At 36.2% G+C, this 21465-nt stretch overlaps 1 protein-coding gene across 4 annotated transcripts in view; it reads right to left on the bottom strand.

Annotated features, from left to right (window-relative positions):
- Positions 1-21465, bottom strand: part of AFG1L (AFG1 like ATPase) — a 65419-nt gene that overhangs the window by 32141 nt on the left and 11813 nt on the right. For all 4 annotated transcript variants that reach the window (XM_052689543.1, XM_052689514.1, XM_052689524.1 and 1 more), the window contains 5 exons: positions 15701-15752; positions 14821-14922; positions 12287-12417; positions 6400-6499; positions 3975-4033 (listed from right to left, as the gene is read on the bottom strand). In XM_052689543.1, the coding sequence (XP_052545503.1) occupies positions 3975-4033; positions 6400-6499; positions 12287-12417; positions 14821-14922; positions 15701-15752 (444 nt within the window). The remainder of the gene's footprint in view (positions 1-3974; positions 4034-6399; positions 6500-12286; positions 12418-14820; positions 14923-15700; positions 15753-21465) is intronic.

Genomic DNA, 21465 nt, shown 5'->3' with positions numbered 1-21465 from the left:
AATACTCATATGTTGAATTACTTCCAGTGCAAAGGCCTTATCTTAAGTTTTCTGGTCACAAAAGACAGGAAAGAAAGAGAAAAACATTGCCAAATCCCAAGCAAAGGCAGGGCAGGAGGCTCTGAATCCAAAGAAAAGTAAGACAAGAAGTTAGTCCAAGTTATCAAAGCCCCTTCAGGAAACAGGTTAGATTACCATAAAAATAACACAGACACGTATAGCTTGGAATGAGCTGAAGGTACACAAGGTAGTAAATCAAAGATTTGTCAGTATCCAATGCAATGTTTTCCCATTATATCTTAATTCAGAATCCTAATATCCTCTTTCCACTTCCTAAAGACACACATGGAATTCTGAACACTGAGGAAGCTTCTTCATGCAGTAACACCACTGTAGTGAGAAAAGCTACAGGGGTACATGATGTAGATTGTATGCACATGGAGAAGGCTTAAACCTGCGCTTCTCAGGCCACCACAACCAGAAGATGGGTTTCTTTGTATCCGTGCCTGTGTAATGTAACAGTCATCTGTTAAAATCTTGCTTCAAAATACATTCAATTCATGAGGTTTCTAATGCCTGCTTCTGATGTGCTGAATTAAAAATGTAGACTTGGATATTTTATTAATTATTATTGTTTTTAATGATTTGTCATCACCCTTCCACTTTCCAACTAAGGTCAGAGAAACATTTGTTGATAAGCTTCATCGGATCTGCTCTTCAAGCATTATGTTTCGAGAAAGAATCATACTATTTTGATAACATTTACTGAACACTTACATTAAAGGCAGTAAAGGCAGGTATGTTTAGAGTTGTATTACTCTAGACAGGGGAGAAACAAAGAGAGGGAGAGGGAAGGGGGAGAGGGAAGGGGGGGAAACAAGCAATCCAGAATTTTAGAAACGTCCTTCTGAGTAGAATATTCAAACTTCATTTCTCCCTTCACTCATTATGGTAATGACTGCACATCTCTCATTTACGCTGTGCTACTTATTTCTTTTCACATTACTCCATCCTCAATTGCAGCTCTAAACCAATGCACCAATCATTAGGGTTTCTGTCAGCACCGTATCCATGAGGTCCTTTTGTAACATTTATTTTCCCTGTCCTAATGAGATATTCTGTAAGTGTAAACTACATTCTACTTAACTACTTTCTACTTTTTTTCTTCTGCCAGCCAAAGGGGAAGTAAAAGCAAACTACAGATAAACATGCACGACAGATATTCATTAAGTCTGACCATAAGTGAAATAAAAGAGCTTTACATTCATCAAGGTAGAAAACTAAGAGCTAACCAGGAAAAAGACATAGAAAAGACAAGTTAGCAGCAAGGAAAAAGCAAGATTTGTCATAGATGCTGAGAATGATGCTGCATTTAGAAAAGCAAACGTATGTAAAATTATTATTCTTCTTGAAAATGTTCTACGATTACAACCTATCACGCATCTATTAGCTACAAAATAAGCCCTTTTCAAGAATCTAAAGTGGTTATAGTTTGTTCACTCATTTTTACATCTCTTACTTTTTTAAAGCCATCCTGTTAAGAACCACTTTCAGTGGTAGCCTCCCTGACTTTATACATAGCCATTCTGAGATATTTAGGGTTGCCTATGTCAACAGCACGTTAACTTTGGAACATGGTAATAGTTCAAATATCTACATCAGACAGGATTTTCAAAGGTGGTTAGCCAATTAAGTAATCTCATAATTCCAGCATGCCCATGAAAGTCCAAGGCACTTAACTACCTCACTGCTGACCACCTTAGCATAAATATCCAACCAATCTATCTATTCTGAAATTCTAAATTCCTTATTAATCCAACCTGACCTCAATTTCTACCTTCCCTATCAATATCTTCTTAGATATTGATACAGTTCACCTTATTTATGTGTTTATGCTGGCAACGCTACTGTGAAGAAAGTAAGTGCTGTTATTTGCACCTTGCATGTCATGTCAGTCCAGACAGACCCAAATACAGGGGCTGTATGCTAACCCCACCAACCACAGGCTAGCCCTCAATAACGTAACAATACAGTCAGAGTTTGGGAATTAGAAAGATTTGCAACTCATCCAGAACTTAAAATGTGAATTCAGCATATATTATTTTAAAAGCAAAGTGAATGATTCTATTATTCACATTTAAGAAGTATGCTCCATTTTTTCACCTAAATGAAGCAATTCACACATTTCCCTCTCCAGGGAGCGTGCTTTGGAACTTCTATTTGTTGGGCATCACACAAAGCCTTGCAAATACAGACTCAGAAGTCCAATTCCACACGAGGGGGAAAAAAAATGTACAGATCCCCAAACAAGGTAATTCAAGGGTACATGCACAATACTAATTTCTTTAAACCAAAGGAATATAGAGGGTTTTTTGGTATAACAAATGTAAAATGCCCATGAGTATAATAGCATATCACCGTTACAGAATTACTATGTCACACGACAGTAAGAAGGTCCCATCCAAACACATTCTGCTGCTTTGGCCAAAAAGGCAAACTTTTTCTCGTACTAAATGTCCTGTTCTAGAACTACATTCCTCTTTGCTTACTTTCAATTATTTTTGATCCATATACATCCTATCTGGAAACTACAGGGGCTGCTCCAAAAGTAATGCCTCCTATTTCATTATGTTGGCCCATGATGTCAGAGGCAGATGTTGAGGATATGGCCGTAGAGGTTGAATGTTCCCACCAATTACACATTGTTGCTGTGTGAGAGATGGCAGCAGAGAGGCAGCCTGGCAGAATCGAGTCTGATGTGGAAGTACAGACTGAGTTCCTCTGTGCAGAAAAGATGGCACCCATTGACATCCACTGATGCTTGCTGAACATTGATGGAGACCAAACAGTAGATGTGAGCACAATGAGGTGGCCAGTGATGCATTTCAGCAGTGGCAACAATGATGTGAAATACAAGCCACACTCCAGATAGCTGTGCACAGCTGTTACACCACAAAATGAAGGGCATCTTGATCAGCTCATCCATGCAAATCAGCAGATTACAACCATGGAACTGTGTACAGAACTGAATTCTGGCTTCAATGCATTGCAAATGACAGTTGCAGCATTGGAATATTGCAAAGTATGTGCCAGGTGGGTCCCACAAATGCTCACGCAGGAACCAAAAGAACATTGTATGCAAATCTGTCGGGATCTACTTGCACCAACACGAAGCTGATGGTGGCAGTTTCCTGAAGTGTATTATGAGCAGTGACAAGACATGGGGTCATCACTAAAAGCCAGAGTGAAAACAGCAGTCCATGGAGTGGTGACATATGAATTCCCTATCAAAGTTCAAGATGCAGCTCTCAGAGGGTAAAGCGAAGTGTAATGTCTGTTGAGACAGGAAAAGGATTATTCTTTGGGATTTCCTGAAACCTGAGCAAACCATCAGCTCTGACCATTGCGTCACAGCGCTAACTAAGCTGAAGGCTTGAACTACCGGAGTCAGACCAGAGAAGATGAACTTTCTCTTGCAACATGATAACACGAGGCCCTGTACCACTCTGAAGACCACAGAGAACATTGTCAATCTTGGCTGGACTGTCCTACCGCACGCCCAGAATATAATCCAGACTTGGTGCCTTCTGACTTCCATCTATTGGAGATGATGACAGATGGACTGCGTGGGCAACATTTTCCTAGCAACAATGCCATCGTAACAGCTGTGAAACAGTGGGTCATCCCCGCTGGTGCTGACTTCTACAAGTGTAGCATGCAGGCTCTTGGTCACTGCTGGCAAAAATGCATAGCTAACGATGGCGACTATGTTGAAAAATAGCTTTTTGTAGATGAGAATTTGCTCCTTCAAACAGTGCTATTGTGCTCTTTGTATCTGCTGTAGTTTCCATGGAAATAACTAGGAGGCATTTCTTTCAGAGCAGCCTAAGTAGTATCAAAGCAATCCTGTCCAAATCAAATTGATTAATACAGCAAGCAAAATTGAAAAGCATTTATAAAGTGATTCTCCTTACCTTCAGCACAGCAATGAATGGTACAAAATTAGCTCTCTGAAGACCATTTTTATAGAGATCTGAAAGAAAGGAAATCAGTACCAGTTTTGCTACTTAGTCTTAATAACAATGTGAGCTTGTCTTTTAGACTTGCAAATAAAACTGTGTTGCTAAAGCAATAAGGAACAAAAGTGGAAAAAGGAAAGCTGAAATTGATTTCTGTTCTCTTACTGTATAAAAAATTCATTACATTCTCAAGTAAGAGAGCAACATCCTTAGAAAGTCTGGAAAAGGTATAGAGTAAAAGATGAGACATCTAATGAGATAACTGATTTTAGCAGAAGACAACTATTAAAAAAAGGATACAAAAATGATTTGTAATGCTCAAAATGAATGTTATAAGGCTGTCACTATACAGTTGCTAAATATAAATTATTGGGTAGAAGGGAAAGACTCAGATTAAACTCAAATAAGCAACCTGTATTTTAAAAGTTAGTATAATTCTTTTTCAGTGTAGTTTGGTAAACTTTAACCTTTAGCAATTGTACCAGGTCCACTCTTTTTCCAAAGGGACAAGAACAGTCATCTCTAAGGCAAAAACAAATAAACAGAAAACAGCCTTATGTGAAGTTGCTCAAAATGCAACTGAATACAAAAAATATTAAGATGTTTTTTGTGCAATGGAATGAAGAGCTGTGCTTAAAGAAACTATCCAACTGTCTAATATAATCATAAAAGAATTATTATGTCTGTTTTATGAGGATTTGGAAAAAAACAGTAATTTTGGTGGTGAAAATAAACCAGGATTCTTCACATACTATTCCTTATATTTCCCCTCATACTCCAATGGGACAGAATTGTAACATGGTTAAGCACATCACTAAAGGTCAGCTGCTGAGTGCATCTGCTTGCTAGTAAAAAAGCCACTTTTTCCTTTTGTATTTACAATAGGAGAATTTCTTAATTCAATCTTAAACCTTGATGCAACATAGGGATTAATCCAGCACTCTTCTCTGTGGAAGGATTTCAGACACACAGTGTAAGCATTTACAAATATGGAGCAGTATGGGGAAAAAACACAAAAACAAGAACAACAAACAGCAAGCAATGATCAGTGTCTGGACAGCAATATTGCTCATTTCTGGAGAAGCCTTTACTGATGTGACAACCCTACCCATGGCAGGAACTGGGTGATCTTTAAGGTGCTTCCCAATCCAAGCTATTCTATGATTCTATGATGTTCTCCGCTGGGTAGATAGTAGAAATGAATGCTATTCAGGTTGACTAAATATGTACCAAAAACAGACACATGACAGTAATGGTCACAGATTGACAAATTAAGATGTAAGGTGGAATACCCAAATTATAAGAATTTCTCCTGAACTTCACAGAGTAGTGATAGTAGTGAATCAACAAACACGAGGGTGGATCCTAAGTGAGCGAGGCCCCAGCACTGAGTTAACCTGTAGTTCTCTTAGCTATATTAGTTCTGATTTTATACTGTTTGCTTAAAAAAAAAAAAAAAAAAAAAAAAGGAAAATAACCCAACAGGAAATTATTTTGCCATTCAGTAACAGTATTTTGATTGTTTTCTTGTCTTCTTAAAGATTAAAAAAATTCTCTTTTACCTAATTTATTTGGGTAGAAAAATTAAGGGGCAATCAGTTAATGCTGTAATCTTTTAGTGTGCTTTGCAAACGTTTGCTATTAATCTGAATTGTGAATTGTTATAAAAGTTGCATAGAAATCATGCATTATGCTATCTACTAAACATTATATATACACTACATTATGATGTAAAAAAAAAAAAAAAAAGACAATTATTGCTTGATTAAAACCCATGCCGATTTGAGGGCTTATAGAAGTATCTATCTAGTCAAACTCTGAAAATACTGTTAGAAATGGAAACAACTCTCCATCTAAGTACTTTCCAACGAATGACCTCAAACTAGGCTATGAAAATGGTATCTTAAAAAAGGGGCATGCTCCTCCCCTCAGCTAGTGTAGAAGGTCTGCAGTCTGCTAGCTACAAACTAGTAGACAAACTGTCTCACTGCACCTCTCTTCTAGGTATGATCTTTTCTGCCCTGGAAACTCCCAAACAGAAGCAATATTTCACCCATCCCCATTCCTAAATACTCTCCTCCCACTGGTTTGGATAGAGTATAGAAAATCAAAAACCACAGAAGGACAAGGGAAAGAAGAGGTACGAAGTTCAGCACAAGAAAAGAAAGGAGTGAGATGAAGTGAAAAACCTTTCTTTTTTAAGAGCGCACACACACAAAAAAAACCCAGAAAACAGGAGACAAATTGGGGCATCTCAGATTTTTGAAGGCTAGTGAGTTCATTAACATATATTCAATAACATATCATTCTTACAAGATTTTTCTGTAAGATACTGAGATTAACTGTACCTGGTTAATAGTAGTAGCATGTTTGTTTTTACCTTCTGGCGGCCTGTTAGATGTTGCCACAACGACAACCCCATTTTGGAACAAGTTTTCAAAAAGCTGCTTCAGAATCATGGCATCAGCAATGTCAGTGACCTGCGGAAGACAACACATTTGTTTTGTCTTGCTTTCAGCTTCTGCCGCAATAGATTTGCGAGTGGCTTTATAGCTAGGAAAAATGCTTGTTAGTGAAAGCCATGGAGAAAGATTCTAATTATTGCTTGGTGGGAAAAAATAAAAGGGATAATTAATAAGCAGTGAATGTACCACAGCCTTTCAAAACTTGCCTGCTTTTTATTACAGAACTCCACCATATCTCTACCGATTGCTAAATGATTCCATGTTAACTTCTATTATAAAACTACAGGTGGGAAACACAGAAAACAGATCTAAACATTTAAGAGACCTAATCAATTGGAAACAACACGGAAAAAAAGAAAAACCAGAAAACAAAGACAATACACACCGGCTGTTTTACATTTCTATTACCTTTGAGGCAAAGGTTTGCAGAGGTGAATTTAAATGGTCATGAGACTTCAGAAATAAAGACAAGGAGCCAACTATACATAATCAGCTGCTGTTGAAAATAGAATGATATGACATAGATACTATTGTGTGATTGTTGCAAAAAACAATTCAACAGATGGCCCATCACAAAAATAAGCAATTTCATTGTTCTTTTTAAGTGCCTTCTATTACTGTCCATGAATAATCAAAAGGCACGGCAGTCACTTCCAGCACAGTCAGCCTCTTCTAACCTTCAGGCAGAAAACACTAACAGAAAATAAAAAGGGGTGGGACAGGCAATACTGAAATAAAAAAGCTTAAACAATAAGCAATAAAGTAAAATTTCTTTCAATATCTAAGTTTAGCTGAACTAACTTGCTTTACAGTATCAAGAAATAAAAGGAATGCCAAACAGCAACCATTCTACACAAATGAAAGAAAGGAATAAATTTGTCCAAACAGATTGAAAAAACATAACATTGTTACAACAGCAATTTATATGTTGCAGGTGTTCAGCAGCTGAAATTAGCAGTCCTATTAAGTAAATCACCTCTGCTATCATTAAGCTCTTGTTCCTTCTGCCTTCTCCTTCGTTGATACATAGACACTTGTTGCATTTTGACTTACCACAGACCCCAGTTCTGGGGAAATAAAAAGGTGGTGGTCAGCTGGCAGTTATACGAGCTCATTACACATCGATGCACTGCTATGCTTTTGCCAGTTTAGATATGAACACGGCAATGGTAATGCAAGCTACAGAAAGACTGATCAGTATTGTACTTTTCCAAATCCCCACTCCCAAATTCTAACACACCTATCTGAGAAGCAAAACAAATTAATTCTACGTTAGAGACGGAAAAAGAATGAGGCTGTGATTCTCACAACTAGACTGGAAGCAGTACAGTTCCTAAGGAAATGTATGTAAATACCAATTTCCTTCTCCCAAAGATTTCTTTTATTTATTTCTGTGGAATCCATTAATATGGATTTTTTTTCTCTTTTTCAAAACCAAACCGTTTCACATGATCAGTAACACTTCTCAGATTTGTATCTCTCTCATCACTAAGCTTTAGGAACATGTAGTGAGTCACAGCTGTACTATATATCTGATGTAGCTGTTGATGCTTCCACCTACAATTTATTTCTTCTAAATATTAGATTTTAGGAATTTTCCCTTTTGTCTTCAAAATATACAAAATCAATATAGGCATTTTAGTGGTAAACGAATTTCTTGGCTCTTAGGTTTGCTTTGTGATGCAAGTTTTAAAAATCCATGTTATACATTATTTTTTTTAACCAAATTTGTGTTCAGAAAACACTCTAAGGCACACTACCTTTAGAAAACAAAATGGAAAAAATGTTAGTGTTTGCATGACAGAAAACAGTGAATAAAATTCTCTTATTAACGAGAACTGTTGTTTCATGCTAAATTCTGGTGTCCTCACTATACTAGAAAAGAAAACCAAACTCCTTAAGCTCTGTCAAAAAGCCAGAGCCATTTTGAGAACTGGAATGCAAATGTAAGTTTTTTTGAACTAATAGAGCTTTGGTAAGGGAAGAATTCTACCAGCCAAAGCAACTAGCTGACAGGAATTAACCACTGTTATTTTTTAACGTTTTTTTCCATATCCTGCAATCCTTACTTGGTGGAACAGAAGCAAAGGCTACAAATTAGCAGTAAGGAATGCCCGGCAATGGAGAGAACGGAGACATTTCATTAACACTGAAGAAAAATAAATTTTATGACCCCATGTTGCTTTTCACTGTGGCTCACTTACATGAATTAAAAAAATATAAAAAGCACTAAGCACTAAAATCACTAAGAGTTAATTTACATGTGTAAGTGCTCAAGACTCAGTCATCCGCTGATTGGTATAGTTCCATGTAATGAATGATAAACATAAGCATGCATTACCAGTAATTAGTATTAGCACAAAAATAAGAGCCTAATTTTTATTAGAGGCTTTTAATAGCATGCAGGTTATGTTAGTAAAAAACTCCCTAAATTGTAGCTTGGTTTAAGTCCAAGTGGTACTGATGGTGTATAAATACTAACACTGTGACCATTCAGCAGAAGTACAGATTCTTTTTCACCAATACTAACTGTCACAGGTTACAGTCACAAGGTAAAATCAGTGCTTCTGATTGCCAGTGTATAGTTACCTGATCACTAAACAATGACTAGTCTCATTATATTGGGCAATGTCTGCATTTTGAAACATGAAAATCATAATTACAAATGGATTCATTCTCTGAGGCTTTTTTTCTGTTGTTTTTCAAGTGAGGATGTGTTTTTAGAATGGCTAAAAGAAAAAGGTCTAGCATTTCTATCACACTGGCACGATAAAGATCAGTAAAAAGCAGTACAATTTTAACAACCTGAGAGCCTGTATCTCAGGTGGATGCTGATGCTTCACCAGCTTCAGAATGGTCAGAAGCTTAATGCCATGTCTAATGGCCTGGCTCTACCACAAAGAGTTTGCAAAAAATAACATTTAAAAACAGGAAAAAATAACAATACATCTGAAGACAGAAATCAACCTCAAGGCGTACTGAAATACTTTTGAAGTGAATTAGTCAAGCAACTGTTTGAGGTTTCTTTAGGCAACAACGATGTTCTTCAGAGTACTTCCGGTTTGCTTTAGCCTCCCATCAAGGGGGAATTCACAACCTCAGTTTTATAAAATCAACCCAGCTTATTCTCCTTCCCCCCCACCACAGAAAAGACACTTGAAATGCTTCAAACAAATCTCAGAAGTGTTTCTGAGATTTCTTCAACACACAAGCGTTTCGCCAACGAATGACCCAACCTGACCTCCCACATGTCAAAACAGACAGCAGCTTTGCCTGCAAGCCAGATCAGCATATGATCTGTCTGTCCAGATTTTTTTTGTTTGGTTGGTTTGAGCTGTATTTTTTTATTTGTTTGCTTGGGTTTTGTTTTTTTCTTTTTTAAATATGACTGAATCAGTTGTAGTGGCAATAATGGACAGATTTCACTGGAGGAATCAGCAGAGAAAGTCCTGAGTCCTGACTACCAATGTTAATTTTGCCACTCCGTGAACTGCTCTTCCAGCCACTGCACCACTTAAACAGTTTTTAAACAGAAGGTTTCTCATAGCAAATTCAGGGCCTTCTATACACTCTGCGACTCCTCTTCAGTAGGCAGAGCCTGAGTAGCATCTCATGCTACAGAAGATCACCCAAGAAATCCATGGATTCTGACCATTAGTGCATCAGGAACAAATAGTTTCATTAAAAGTATCGCATAATAATGCAGAGTCCAAGAAATATACTCTGAAATATATTTATTATTTTCCCCACTTATAAAACACGAAGTGATTTTGACAGCTGGAGTCGTTGCTGTACCTCGACTAAGTCAGCAGGGGGAGCAGAGAAACAACTTGAAAACAAAATCACCAGAGTCTCTGGGAATACAGCGAGATGATAGACAATATGTAAATGCAGAATAACAGTATATGAAAGTAGTGGGCATTTATACAGGAAAGCAGGTGCTTACACTTAATATTGGTGCTACTGTTAGCAAAAATGCCTCTGTGAAACCTTTCAAATGATATATCACAAGAATATATCACTTCTCCCTACCCCACTCCAAATCTTCTCACTTCTGCATAGTGTAAACACAATTGTCTCTGTATTTTATTTCATTCTATGAGTTTTGGAAGCCCAGTGTTCTAGCTCAGCTAGATAAAACACATCTCAAATGATCAAACAGCAGCATTTGAAATAAGGAAAAAAACACTTTATTAAAAAGCTGAGGATGAAAACATGCACCATCAAAACTCAAACCACGCGCTATTCAGTCTGTGAGTGAGTTCACAAGTTGTTCACATGTGCAAGCACACAACTTGAAAACATGAGTGAGTCTTTGACAAGAGGAAAGAAGGGCACGTTCAGTATACATCTCTCCTCAGCTGTCTCCTCCTTGAACTGCTAGCACCAGATATCACATGGCTACAGGCAGACATGCCCAAATGTGTCTATGCCAGTGAACTGCTCAGAATTTTTCTTTTTTTTTTAAGAGAAATCCATGAGAGCTGCAGTTAGAATTTACATTTCCTTCTAAACTTGGTTGTTATAAATTTTACTACAAACAAACAAAGTCAAAAGCAAAGAACAAAACAGAATCTGCAGCTCTTTAGCTGAGAGGCAGGCAATGAACTTTGGTAGAATGATTTGAATAAGTTCCTGATGTTAACATATTTTAGAGAACATACTCCAACAAAACACATTTAACCATGAGAAGTGTTCTTTTAACACGCTGAGACCCTGCAAAAATATAACTCAAATACAACTTTTTATTAAACATTTTCAACTGAGATTGCAGTGACTCCACACATTCTGAAACCACAGGTTTAAGGATTATTCCTTGATGCAAAATGCAGAAGTAACAAAACAGAAACACGTACTGAATGGCTGCAAAAATCCCCATCGTGGAAGCTGATCATAAATCTTTCTTAGTGCACAAGCTAAATGTAGTACCTAGGAGATTAAAATTGTTCTATCCTTCCAGTTACATATTAAGAGTGTAATGCAGAAAATTTACAATTAAATGATTATTCTTTTGATAGGTGGTGATTTGAACAACATGGACCTGTTCTCATCTTCCCCTGTAGTTTCTAGATGAGATTTCTGAATTGAGCTGCTAAATATACCTCTTCTCTCCAAAAAAATTATAAAGCAACTCTATGCTTAAATTTGTGACATGTCCTTAGAACAGAATTCACAAGTCAGATAAAACAATTGAAACAATCAAGTGATTTTGTACAAAGATGAATTTTATCATTTCATTTTTTACTTTTCATATTTAATTCAATAAAATTTTCCCTAAAGTAGATTATGCCAACATAACCTGACACTGATGTGCCAGAGGCTCCAGTAACTCTAGGAAGGAATTCAGATTGAAATTGAAATATTATTTCCTTAATGTCACCTTAATGACAGTGAAACCATTTCGTTCCACTCTGTGAGACATGGCAAAGACCCGGCACCCGAAGCTTCTATCGTGTCACTGCTGGCCTAGGTGCTGCACAGACTCATTTTAAGATGACAGCTCCTGCCCTGAAGCACTCACAAGCCTCTCACCACAATCAGAGTTACTCGCTAGCATGAACAGTAGTTACAGTGGGAAAGTGAAACGACTGTAAGGGGGCACATATGTAGCCGACTCCTAAAAAAAGCCCAACAAAAACATCACCTTCAAAATTATGAAATGCCTTCTACCTCTGAACTTCCCCAGTTCAATTCTGGCCAGTAATTCAAATAATATGTTACTAAAAACAAATACCATAGTTGTAGATTAAAAATAACTGTGTGAAGTTTCCCTTGAAACCAAGGATTAATCTGATTTCTTACCTGAAATTCATCAAAACATAAGAGACATGCTTCTTCACTTATTTCCTCTGCTACTGGTGCAATTGGGTCGTATGATTTGGCCATAAATCCTGGCTTTCTTTTAGGCAAGCTCTGCTTAAGGCGATGTATTCCTGAGTAGATAAAACATAAGTGAATAAAGTGTTTCTTATGTCTACTAAAATATTCTAAAAGACAGAAAACAAAATTATTTAGCTATCAAATAAAAAGGTGATTCAAGTCAGGAAAAAAAGAAACAAACACACTTCAAATTTCATCTAACTCTGAGAAGGCAAAACTGCTAAGTTTGCAACCACATCAGGTAACCAGTAAAACCACAGAGACTCTGTGATTTATATTTTCTTGCTTAGAAATATGTAAAATAAAAAACTATGAACCCTTGAGCACTAATATCAAACACTTATATTTTATTTTAAAAACTGATCCAAATTACAGTTTTATCTTGCTCCACTTCGTGAGCTTAGCTGCAGTTTCACTTCATAATTTGGCATTTTATGACTTAATCTGCTGAATATGAAAAACCCTTACAGTTTCCAAATCCACGACGCAGCTCTGTGCATTGCCTGGTCTGGAGATATACTTAGAATGTACTTATATATACTTATATACTTACATATACAAAGTATAATATACTTAGTTACAAGAACTCAGACAAAGCAATACAATTATATTTTACAATGTAAACAAGGTAACACTGAAATATCAAATAAGATTATTAAGTACATACTTTAATATGTCACGGACTGCATTCCATCTGCCTACACAAAGACATTTGGCAAACCAAGGTTCTACAGTAAGAAGCTGGCTTTGTTAAAAATACAAGAAACAAGAAATGGAAAAAGAAAATCTCAACAGTGACCCAGTGACGACAGAAGAGCAGTCAAAAGAGCAGAGCTTCTTTACACCAGTGAAAGCTTTCCAAGAAAAATGCTGCTGTCACAGTATTTGTAAATTGTACCATTACACGTAACCAATTTCACAGTACTTTAAAGTCATACATTTCAGAAACAGAAGCAGATTTTAAAATACCTATATTCCATGCAGCAAAAAGCACCTTGTTCATTCTGTCAGAAAAAAGTTCTGAAAATTAGGATCACCTTCCTTCTATTTTCCCCAAACTGATTATCATCAATTTTGCAAAGTTCACCAACCCAGAACAGTTCTCATTCTTGTCGGCACTTATACCTCATTTAGTTATTGCTTATTCAAATTACACAGATCAAAATTATTTATATACACAACTGTTAAAAAAACAGTTTACACAATGCTCTTTTTCAGCAATTACACAATCAATTCATTGCCATAGATTTGCCTTTAACGGGGCCTTAGGAAACAATCTTCTATTTGCTAACGTTTCATATGGTACATTATCATTATAGTCAGTGTCATTATCCAAATGCATTAGTTTTTCTTCTCCCTCTGTCATGACAGAGTTCCATCACCATTTATTTTTGTGATCATTTTCTGTTAATAAATACAGTCCTCTCCTCTACAATCTTTGTAAACCTATTCCCACAAATAAATTAGGTTATGCTTTTTTAAAATTTTTAATTAAAGCACCAAATGAGAGAGGATGCATTACCCCATATTTTATACTTTTCCATTATTTCCTATCATTTTTGCACCATTTGTCTTGCGTTCATACGATCCAGTTTCAGAAAGACTACATTCATCACTATGAGTTGACTCTTTCCTTCAGAAAGAATATCCCAAAACTGAGAGAAAGAGAAGGCAAATTCTGGATTATCTATGATTTAACTTATCTATTCATTCCCCAGACATGTTCTCTTCACTCAGCTGAACTTTCTTTTGGTCTGTAAGGAGCACAACCTATTCCTTAGCGACAAATCAACAAATACTAAGCACTATTAAAACCCAAAACATTACATAGCAATGGTTGTTTTGTTTTTCATAAAAGCTAAAATCTTCCCAGACTGATGTGAAAAGAAATATGGAGCCAAGCAGTAATGAATGAACGTGAAAACTTGACAAATACTGCACAAGTCTTGGAAGAATTAGTCCATCTCTCTGAAGCACAAACTTTGCCTCTGAATCATGATCCAGTGGAAAAAAAACACAATATCACATTTACATTTATCTGTACTTTTTTTCTGATATCACCATGTTGCTTTGTACTTTATCATTCTATTTCAGCAGGTGCTCTCTTTAGATTGCAGCCAAGTAATTAACCAGAGACTATTCAGATAAGGATTCGATCCTTATTATATCATCCTTAAATACACATGCAGTCTTCCATACAATCAGGTATGCAGAACATCAGAGTATTTGAAAAGATACTTGAGAAATAGTATACAGTTAGCATCCAATCTGGTGTGACAAACAATGACCAAACCTTCTAACTCACTCTTTTTTTTTGTTGTTGTTATTTCATTTGTTTAAAAACTTCAAGAAAATTACACTGTATGATGAATAATATACATAAGAGAATGAGTCAGACTTTTTCACAGTTAATAGTTTTTCATACAATTCTTGTAAATATCAGTATCTCCACTTACTCTGGTGCACATCCAGCATGAAGCCATGAAAATGGACTCTCTTTTTCCTTTCTACTTCTAAGTGAGAATAGAACATGTCCATCACCATCGTCTTCCCTGTGCCTTCAAATAAAAAAATAGCAAACAAAAAAACCCCCATCCAACAGGTAGTTAATTTAAGAACAGTTACATACTGATCACAATAATGATTGTTCATTAGCTTTTAATAATGAAACTACTGAATAACCACTGAATAAGTACAAGGCCAAACTGGGAAGAAAGGTTCTGCTTTACGTTCAAACGCTCGGAACAACTGGACTGTTATTTTTCCATTTAAAATTTTGATCTATACAGGGTTTGCAAAAAGGTTGCAAAAATGCCTCCATTTGCATCCTTATTATCTCAGTTTGAAAAGTGAGTACTGTTTTATTCTGTATTTATTCTGTATTATTCTGTATTCTGCAACTATGATATATAAATTCCCTCCCTGGCTCCCCATTCTTAAATAATAGAGAGTGGGTAACACTGGAAAAAAACACACATGGTAAAGCAGTCCAATTCAATAGCTTCCAAACTTCTAAATCTAATTGCATTAACTGCCATTAGATTAACTGCACCCCTGGAGGGATTCAAGGCCAGGTTGCTGCAGCCCAATCTGGTGGGGGGCAACCTTGCCCAGTGCAGGGAGTTGGAGTTCAGAGGACTTTATGATCCCTTCCCACCCAAGCCATTTTATAATTCCATTCCATAAACTAACATCATAATACAGAAGAAAAATAAACCCAGAACATTCACTAAAGTAATCATGCTACATACATTTCAGGCTCTTAAGATACTTTACAATGTGAATAAACATGTATTAAGACAAAATTTCACTGAAACTGATGCAGCTGAGACTTACCAACATCTCCATAGACATAAAGACCTTTCGGAGGTTTGTTTTTTGCAAAGAGCTGCAAATCAAGAGGAGAACAATAAAAACAAACATGGAGCATAATAAAAGCAAGCACATAGCTGTGATCAATTAATCAAGTGGCTACGTGTAACCACCTGAACAGGAATAGCCAGCAAAGTATAACCTTGAATAAATTATTAACTCTGAATTAGTATGCTATCTAATGATGTATTTGAGGGAATTAAAAAAAAAAAAAAAGAGGAGGGAGGCAAATACCCATCCTTTTTTTCTTTTTTAATCACCATGAAAGTATCTCCATCCTAAGTCATGGTACACGTGTCTTTTTTTCTCGTTTTTTTAAACCAGAACACATACAAAATTATTAAGTGTGTCCCAGTACATCATGATTAAAACAAACTCTTATAAAGTCATTTGAACAAACAGACCTAGAAAAAATGATGCAAAATTAAGCAATACTATTGTACTTGCAGGTATAGGTTCCATATACCAGCTCTGCTTTAGGTTTAAACCATTAGAATTCAGAAAAGCCATAAGATCAAGTCGATGAATATTCCAGGTCCCCTTCCTTCCTCTCCACTTTCAATCTTAAATGCAGTTACCTGTTTTAAACATACTTAAAAATCAACAGAAGCACAGTAAAAATGTGTCATATATGTATAAGTTTATATTCAAAGTATGCATTTTACTAATTATTTTCACAAGTGAATTTATCTCAAACTGACACTGGTTAAGAATATTTAATCTCTTAATGCAACTCAAGACATATGATATGACACCTGATGGTTTTCTGTTTTACTCAAATATGTATTTTTATGAATAGTTTCAATTTGAAACTGTCCTCCCCCATCCCAATATTGCACAGCCACTTCCACCTAAAACTCTAAAAGGAAAGAGTTTCTAAAGTTTTGTACATCTTAAAGAATTCTCATCAAATCAATACCCACAAAAATCATCACACGACAGCATAAAGTTACGTTACATTGTTCCACTTTCTGAGCAATACAAACTAAGGAAAAACTGAGGAAAATTAAAATCACAACCCTCTGGTCTCATTTGGAGCTGAGTAATTGCTGAAGAACTTCAATCTAAAGCGCTTTACAAAACACAACACCATCTTAAAGAAACAAGTAGCAAAACACTAATTAAATGTGGAAGAAAATGTATGAACAAAGTAGAAAGATCATGTTTCAGATCTACAGTATTTGTTCAGAAAGTGTGCAACCATAGCTCATACATAAGATCCACTTACAGATTTAATGTAGAGCTGCATTAAGAGGGAAACAAAAATGTGTATCATCAGTCTGTGGCTGAAGAGGGTTTCAGATGTTCTGAATCAGTTCCATTAATACACATGGCTGCAACTACTTGCTAGTGCCTCTAAAGCTCTGCAAGACAATTTAATTGACATGGATATTTCTTTGTACACTACTTAAGAGCTTGCACTCACTGAAACTAATTCTCAAAGTTATATAGTGAAAAAAGGGGAAATAGAAAAAAAAACTCTGTAGCAGAGACATTTGTAAGAATGTCTTAATTTTGAGATAAATAACACGTTTTTAACAATTAAAAAGATGGTATTAATGTGGCTTGCAGATGTACAAAGAATGACAAAACTGGGAAAATACATCAGTGCTTTACTTGTCTCCGTAACGATTACACAAGTAGAACAGGTCATAAGGCCTATCTTCACATCCTTTTGCAAACTGCAATATGCTCATTGATTACATTTAACATTCTTAAAATGTGTACTTTTAAGAATGTTTTATGCTTTCTCCAATATTTACCACTTCTAGAAAACATCACAGGCAACTTTTTTGTTTGTTTTGTTTCACTAAAGGAAATAAATAAAATGGCTTGGGCTCAAGAAAGTCTAATTCAACTCCTGATTGATTTAGAAAAATAGAACTAGTTCTCTGAGAAGATGGCAGATGCTAAGTCATGACTCAGCCCCCTCAACCCTTAAAAAAATGATGTATAAAAGAAAGGAGAGGTACTGTGGCACATCTGAATAAATTCGCTGAAGTTGATAAACTCTAAAAATGAATCCTCTTCAAGCAAATTAAAGACATCTGTAGGAAGTATTTTGTTTTCAAGCAAAATGTCTTTTGTTCAATTCTGAGAGAAGTGACACTATTGCCACCTAGGGTATTCTCTTTCTTAATCCTTTCAGATATTGTAGAATACTAAAGATGTGTATCTATTTATACATGTATAGGTTACATGGATCTCTATATGTATATTTACTTATATACATATATGAACAAATATATATATACATATCATATATATATATAGTATATAAAAATATTTATCTTCTAGACTTCTGATTTACCTTTTCTTATTAAAAAATACAATAGATATATGAAAACTTGTTACGTAGATTTCCAGTATTGAAACCAAAACTCCCACAGGTTTCAAGTTATCCCATATGAACTCATATGATTTACTTTTTATTGCCCACTGCTCCAGTTAATGATTCATATGCACCTCCTGAAGCACAAAAAAGTAACTAGTATTTCTGATAAAATCTGATAAAATCCAGAAAAAAGCCCAGTGTTGGCTCACTGGAGACCACAGTAAGAAGGTAAGAAAGCGAGCAAAGTATGGGAATGAAGAAAGCAGTAGACTGATCTTGGCTCCATTGAAGCACACACTGCTAAAGAACAAATAGGAGGGAGGTTTCAGATCTCCTAAATTAGGAGTAGATTTGTGTATTTCAGGGAGAGAAGGAAGAAGAGTAGGTGATGTAGAAAACAGAGTAAGTTCCTGTGCTTCTCCTCACCCCTCAGACTTCCCTACTGTCCTGAGTGAGGTATTGTCAAGGTTTTAGTATAATCATGTTTAATTAATTTACATCAAATTTTCTTTTGCAGGAGTGAAAAGATGTAAGAACATTAATACTTACATTTAAAATATACAAAACTAAAAGACTTTAAGGAATGCAGAGAATTTGACTTTGAAGGGGAGAATTCAGACATCTTTAAATGTATGATTTGAATGCTCTGCCACACGTTCTTTTAAATAAGTGTATCCTCAGAAACATGCCAATACTCCAAAGTCCTCCAGGTTTCTTAATTACTGTAACATTCTTTCCAATAACCAAAGAAATCATAACTTCATTGCTTCACTGAGCTTCATTACCATTAGAATGTGCTTACAATAGGAACTTTTCTTTTTGAAAATTATACATACTCTAGAATATCTACAGTTACAGAAGAAAGAAGGACAGTATTCCCAGATTTACGGAATTCCCTCCTTTGCTTTCAAAATGTGTTATAAGTTTCCGTTTCAAAATGGAATGCCTTGCTTTGATTCCATCACGTCACATTTATCTTCATTCAAACTTCACTTTAATCAACCAGCATCCTATCTCAGGAATTATATTCATTAAAATATCTCCTTCTCCCTACAGATTCTATTCTTTCTTCAGTGTATTTAACAAACTGCAACGTCTTCCCATCTTCTCCCATACAGCCTGCCTCATGCACCAAAAAAAAACCCAACTCATTTCCTGGGAATATTCATGCATCAATTTAGGAAACTTTTAGGTGAAAATCCATGTATTATGGTGGTTAATTAAAATACACAAAATTCAAGGGAGAAGCATCCAGACAGCACTTTCTTTAAAAACAAAAAACAAAGACAAAACACTAACTGCCTCTTTCTCCTACTCCTTCAGACCTCTTTTTTGGTTGCTGTTGTAGCTGAAGACATTTTCAAGGTCTTGGATGGCATTTACTATTGTTCATACCTCTTTTCAAAACATGACCTCACTTATAATTGAGCTTATTTCAAGTCATTAGCACAGCAACTCAACAACTCTTAAGATGCCCCAATTGGTATTATTTTGAAAAGCTAGAGATCTGAAACATCTGTGGAAACTCTTATGGCCTTGAACTTCAATTCAGAGGATCTCAAAATATCTCAGCATACAAGGCCATGCTTTCACCAAGTTGAAGATCAAAGTCATTGTTCACATTTGAGAAATAATTCTGAAAAACAGAAGCATACTTGATTTGCAGCAACAGATTAATTGCTTTTTCCCCCCTTAGATTTATTCTAAGCTGATGTCCAAAAACATATAATAAGACATATATAGCTTAATTATCATAAAGGAAATGGCTGTTGGCTTTTTTCCTCCCAAAACTGCTTATTTTATAAAGGCTTTGCCTACCAGGTGATGCAAGTCCCTCAGGTAAATAACGATATGCTTTTATTGTCTGTCAGTATTTGTTCCCTAATCCTACTTTCACTGTGCTTTCAGTGAATAAAAGGAGACAAAAAATTACAGTCAAAGCAGACATTATTTTAATCATTTATAAATGCAATAAGTTTGTAGTTCTGGAATTACTCATTTCTGAAGAGACTTCTGTATTTCTGTAATAGACAATAAGCATCAGACCAAAGAAGAGAAATAACTATTTTCCTACCATCTCTTTCTCTTTTTCCTCTTTTTTTCTTTTTTCTTTTTTTCCCCTTTTCTTCACATTCACCTCTTACCACATTCTCTGCCAAAAACTAGGAAAAATTATTGAGATGCTGTGCATCACTTTTTTTGTCTTTCGTTTGTTTTTTTTATAGTTTTAAAAGGCTGCCACTTGAATCTTTTCAACACGGATTCCATACTAAAAGTAGGTTGGTTACTGTCAAGAAACCTAAAAAAGCACGAACTCAAGCTACTATGTGTAACTGATTAAAGAGCTTTTTCATTTGCAAGAATTTTTCAACTTAAAATACATCAAGTGTTTTGTTTAAATCCATTAAATTAAAAATATTAAGTTTTTAAAAATGCCAGCCCTTGTATTAAAAAACTGAGCATGTATAGCATAAAATGGCTTAGGTTGGAAGGGACCTTAAAGATTGCCAAGTTCCAACCCCCTTGCTATAGGGAGGTTTGCCACCCATCAGATTAGACTGCCCAGGACCCCATCCAACCCAGCTTTCAATGTCATCACAGATGGGGCATCCACTGCTTCTGGGAACCTGCACCAGTGGCTCACCACCATCTGAGTAAAGAATTTCCTCCCAACATCTAATCTAAAACTCATCTCTTTTATAAAAGTTTAAAACCCTTTATCTCTATTTACCCATGTTAAAGTCAGTCTCCCTCCTGTTTACAAGATCCCCTCAAGTAATGGAAGGCTGCAATTGGGTCTCCCTAGAGTCTTCTCCTCTCCAAACTAAACAAGTCCATCAATCCGTGCAGGGGGAATCCTTTGATAATTGTCATGACCGTTCCCTGGATCCACTCCAACAGTTTCACATCTTTCTTATGTCAGGAGCCACAGGTCTGAATGCAGTACTCCAAACAGGGCCTCACAAGAGCAGAGAGGGACAATCACCTCCCTCACCCTGCTGGCCACCCTTCTTGTGATGCAGCTCAGGAGTTGGCCTTCCAGACTGCAAGTGCACACTGCTGGCTCATGTCCAACTTTTCATCCACCAGGACTCCCAAGTCTGCTCCCAAGACTGCTCTCAATGAATTCTTCTCCCAGTCTATACACATATCTGAGATTGCCCCAACCCAAGTGTAACACCTTGCATTCAGCCTTGTTGAATCTCATTTGGTTCATGCAGGCCAATTTCTCATGACTGTCCAGGTCACTCTGGATGGTATCCTTTCCTTCTGCCACACCAGTTGCAACACTCAACCCACTAAGATCATTGCTAAAGAAGCTGAAGAATACCAGTCCCAAGACTGACCCCTGGGGGAAGTCACTCATCACCAGTGTCCATCTGAACACAGAGCT

The sequence above is a fragment of the Tympanuchus pallidicinctus genome, unplaced genomic scaffold (genome assembly GCF_026119805.1).
Source record: "Tympanuchus pallidicinctus isolate F22 unplaced genomic scaffold, pur_lepc_1.0 scaffold1, whole genome shotgun sequence".
Taxonomy (NCBI): Eukaryota; Metazoa; Chordata; class Aves; order Galliformes; family Phasianidae; genus Tympanuchus; species Tympanuchus pallidicinctus.
The sequence above is the reverse complement of the archived record's forward strand: the minus strand, read 5'-3'. Positions and strand labels throughout refer to the sequence as shown.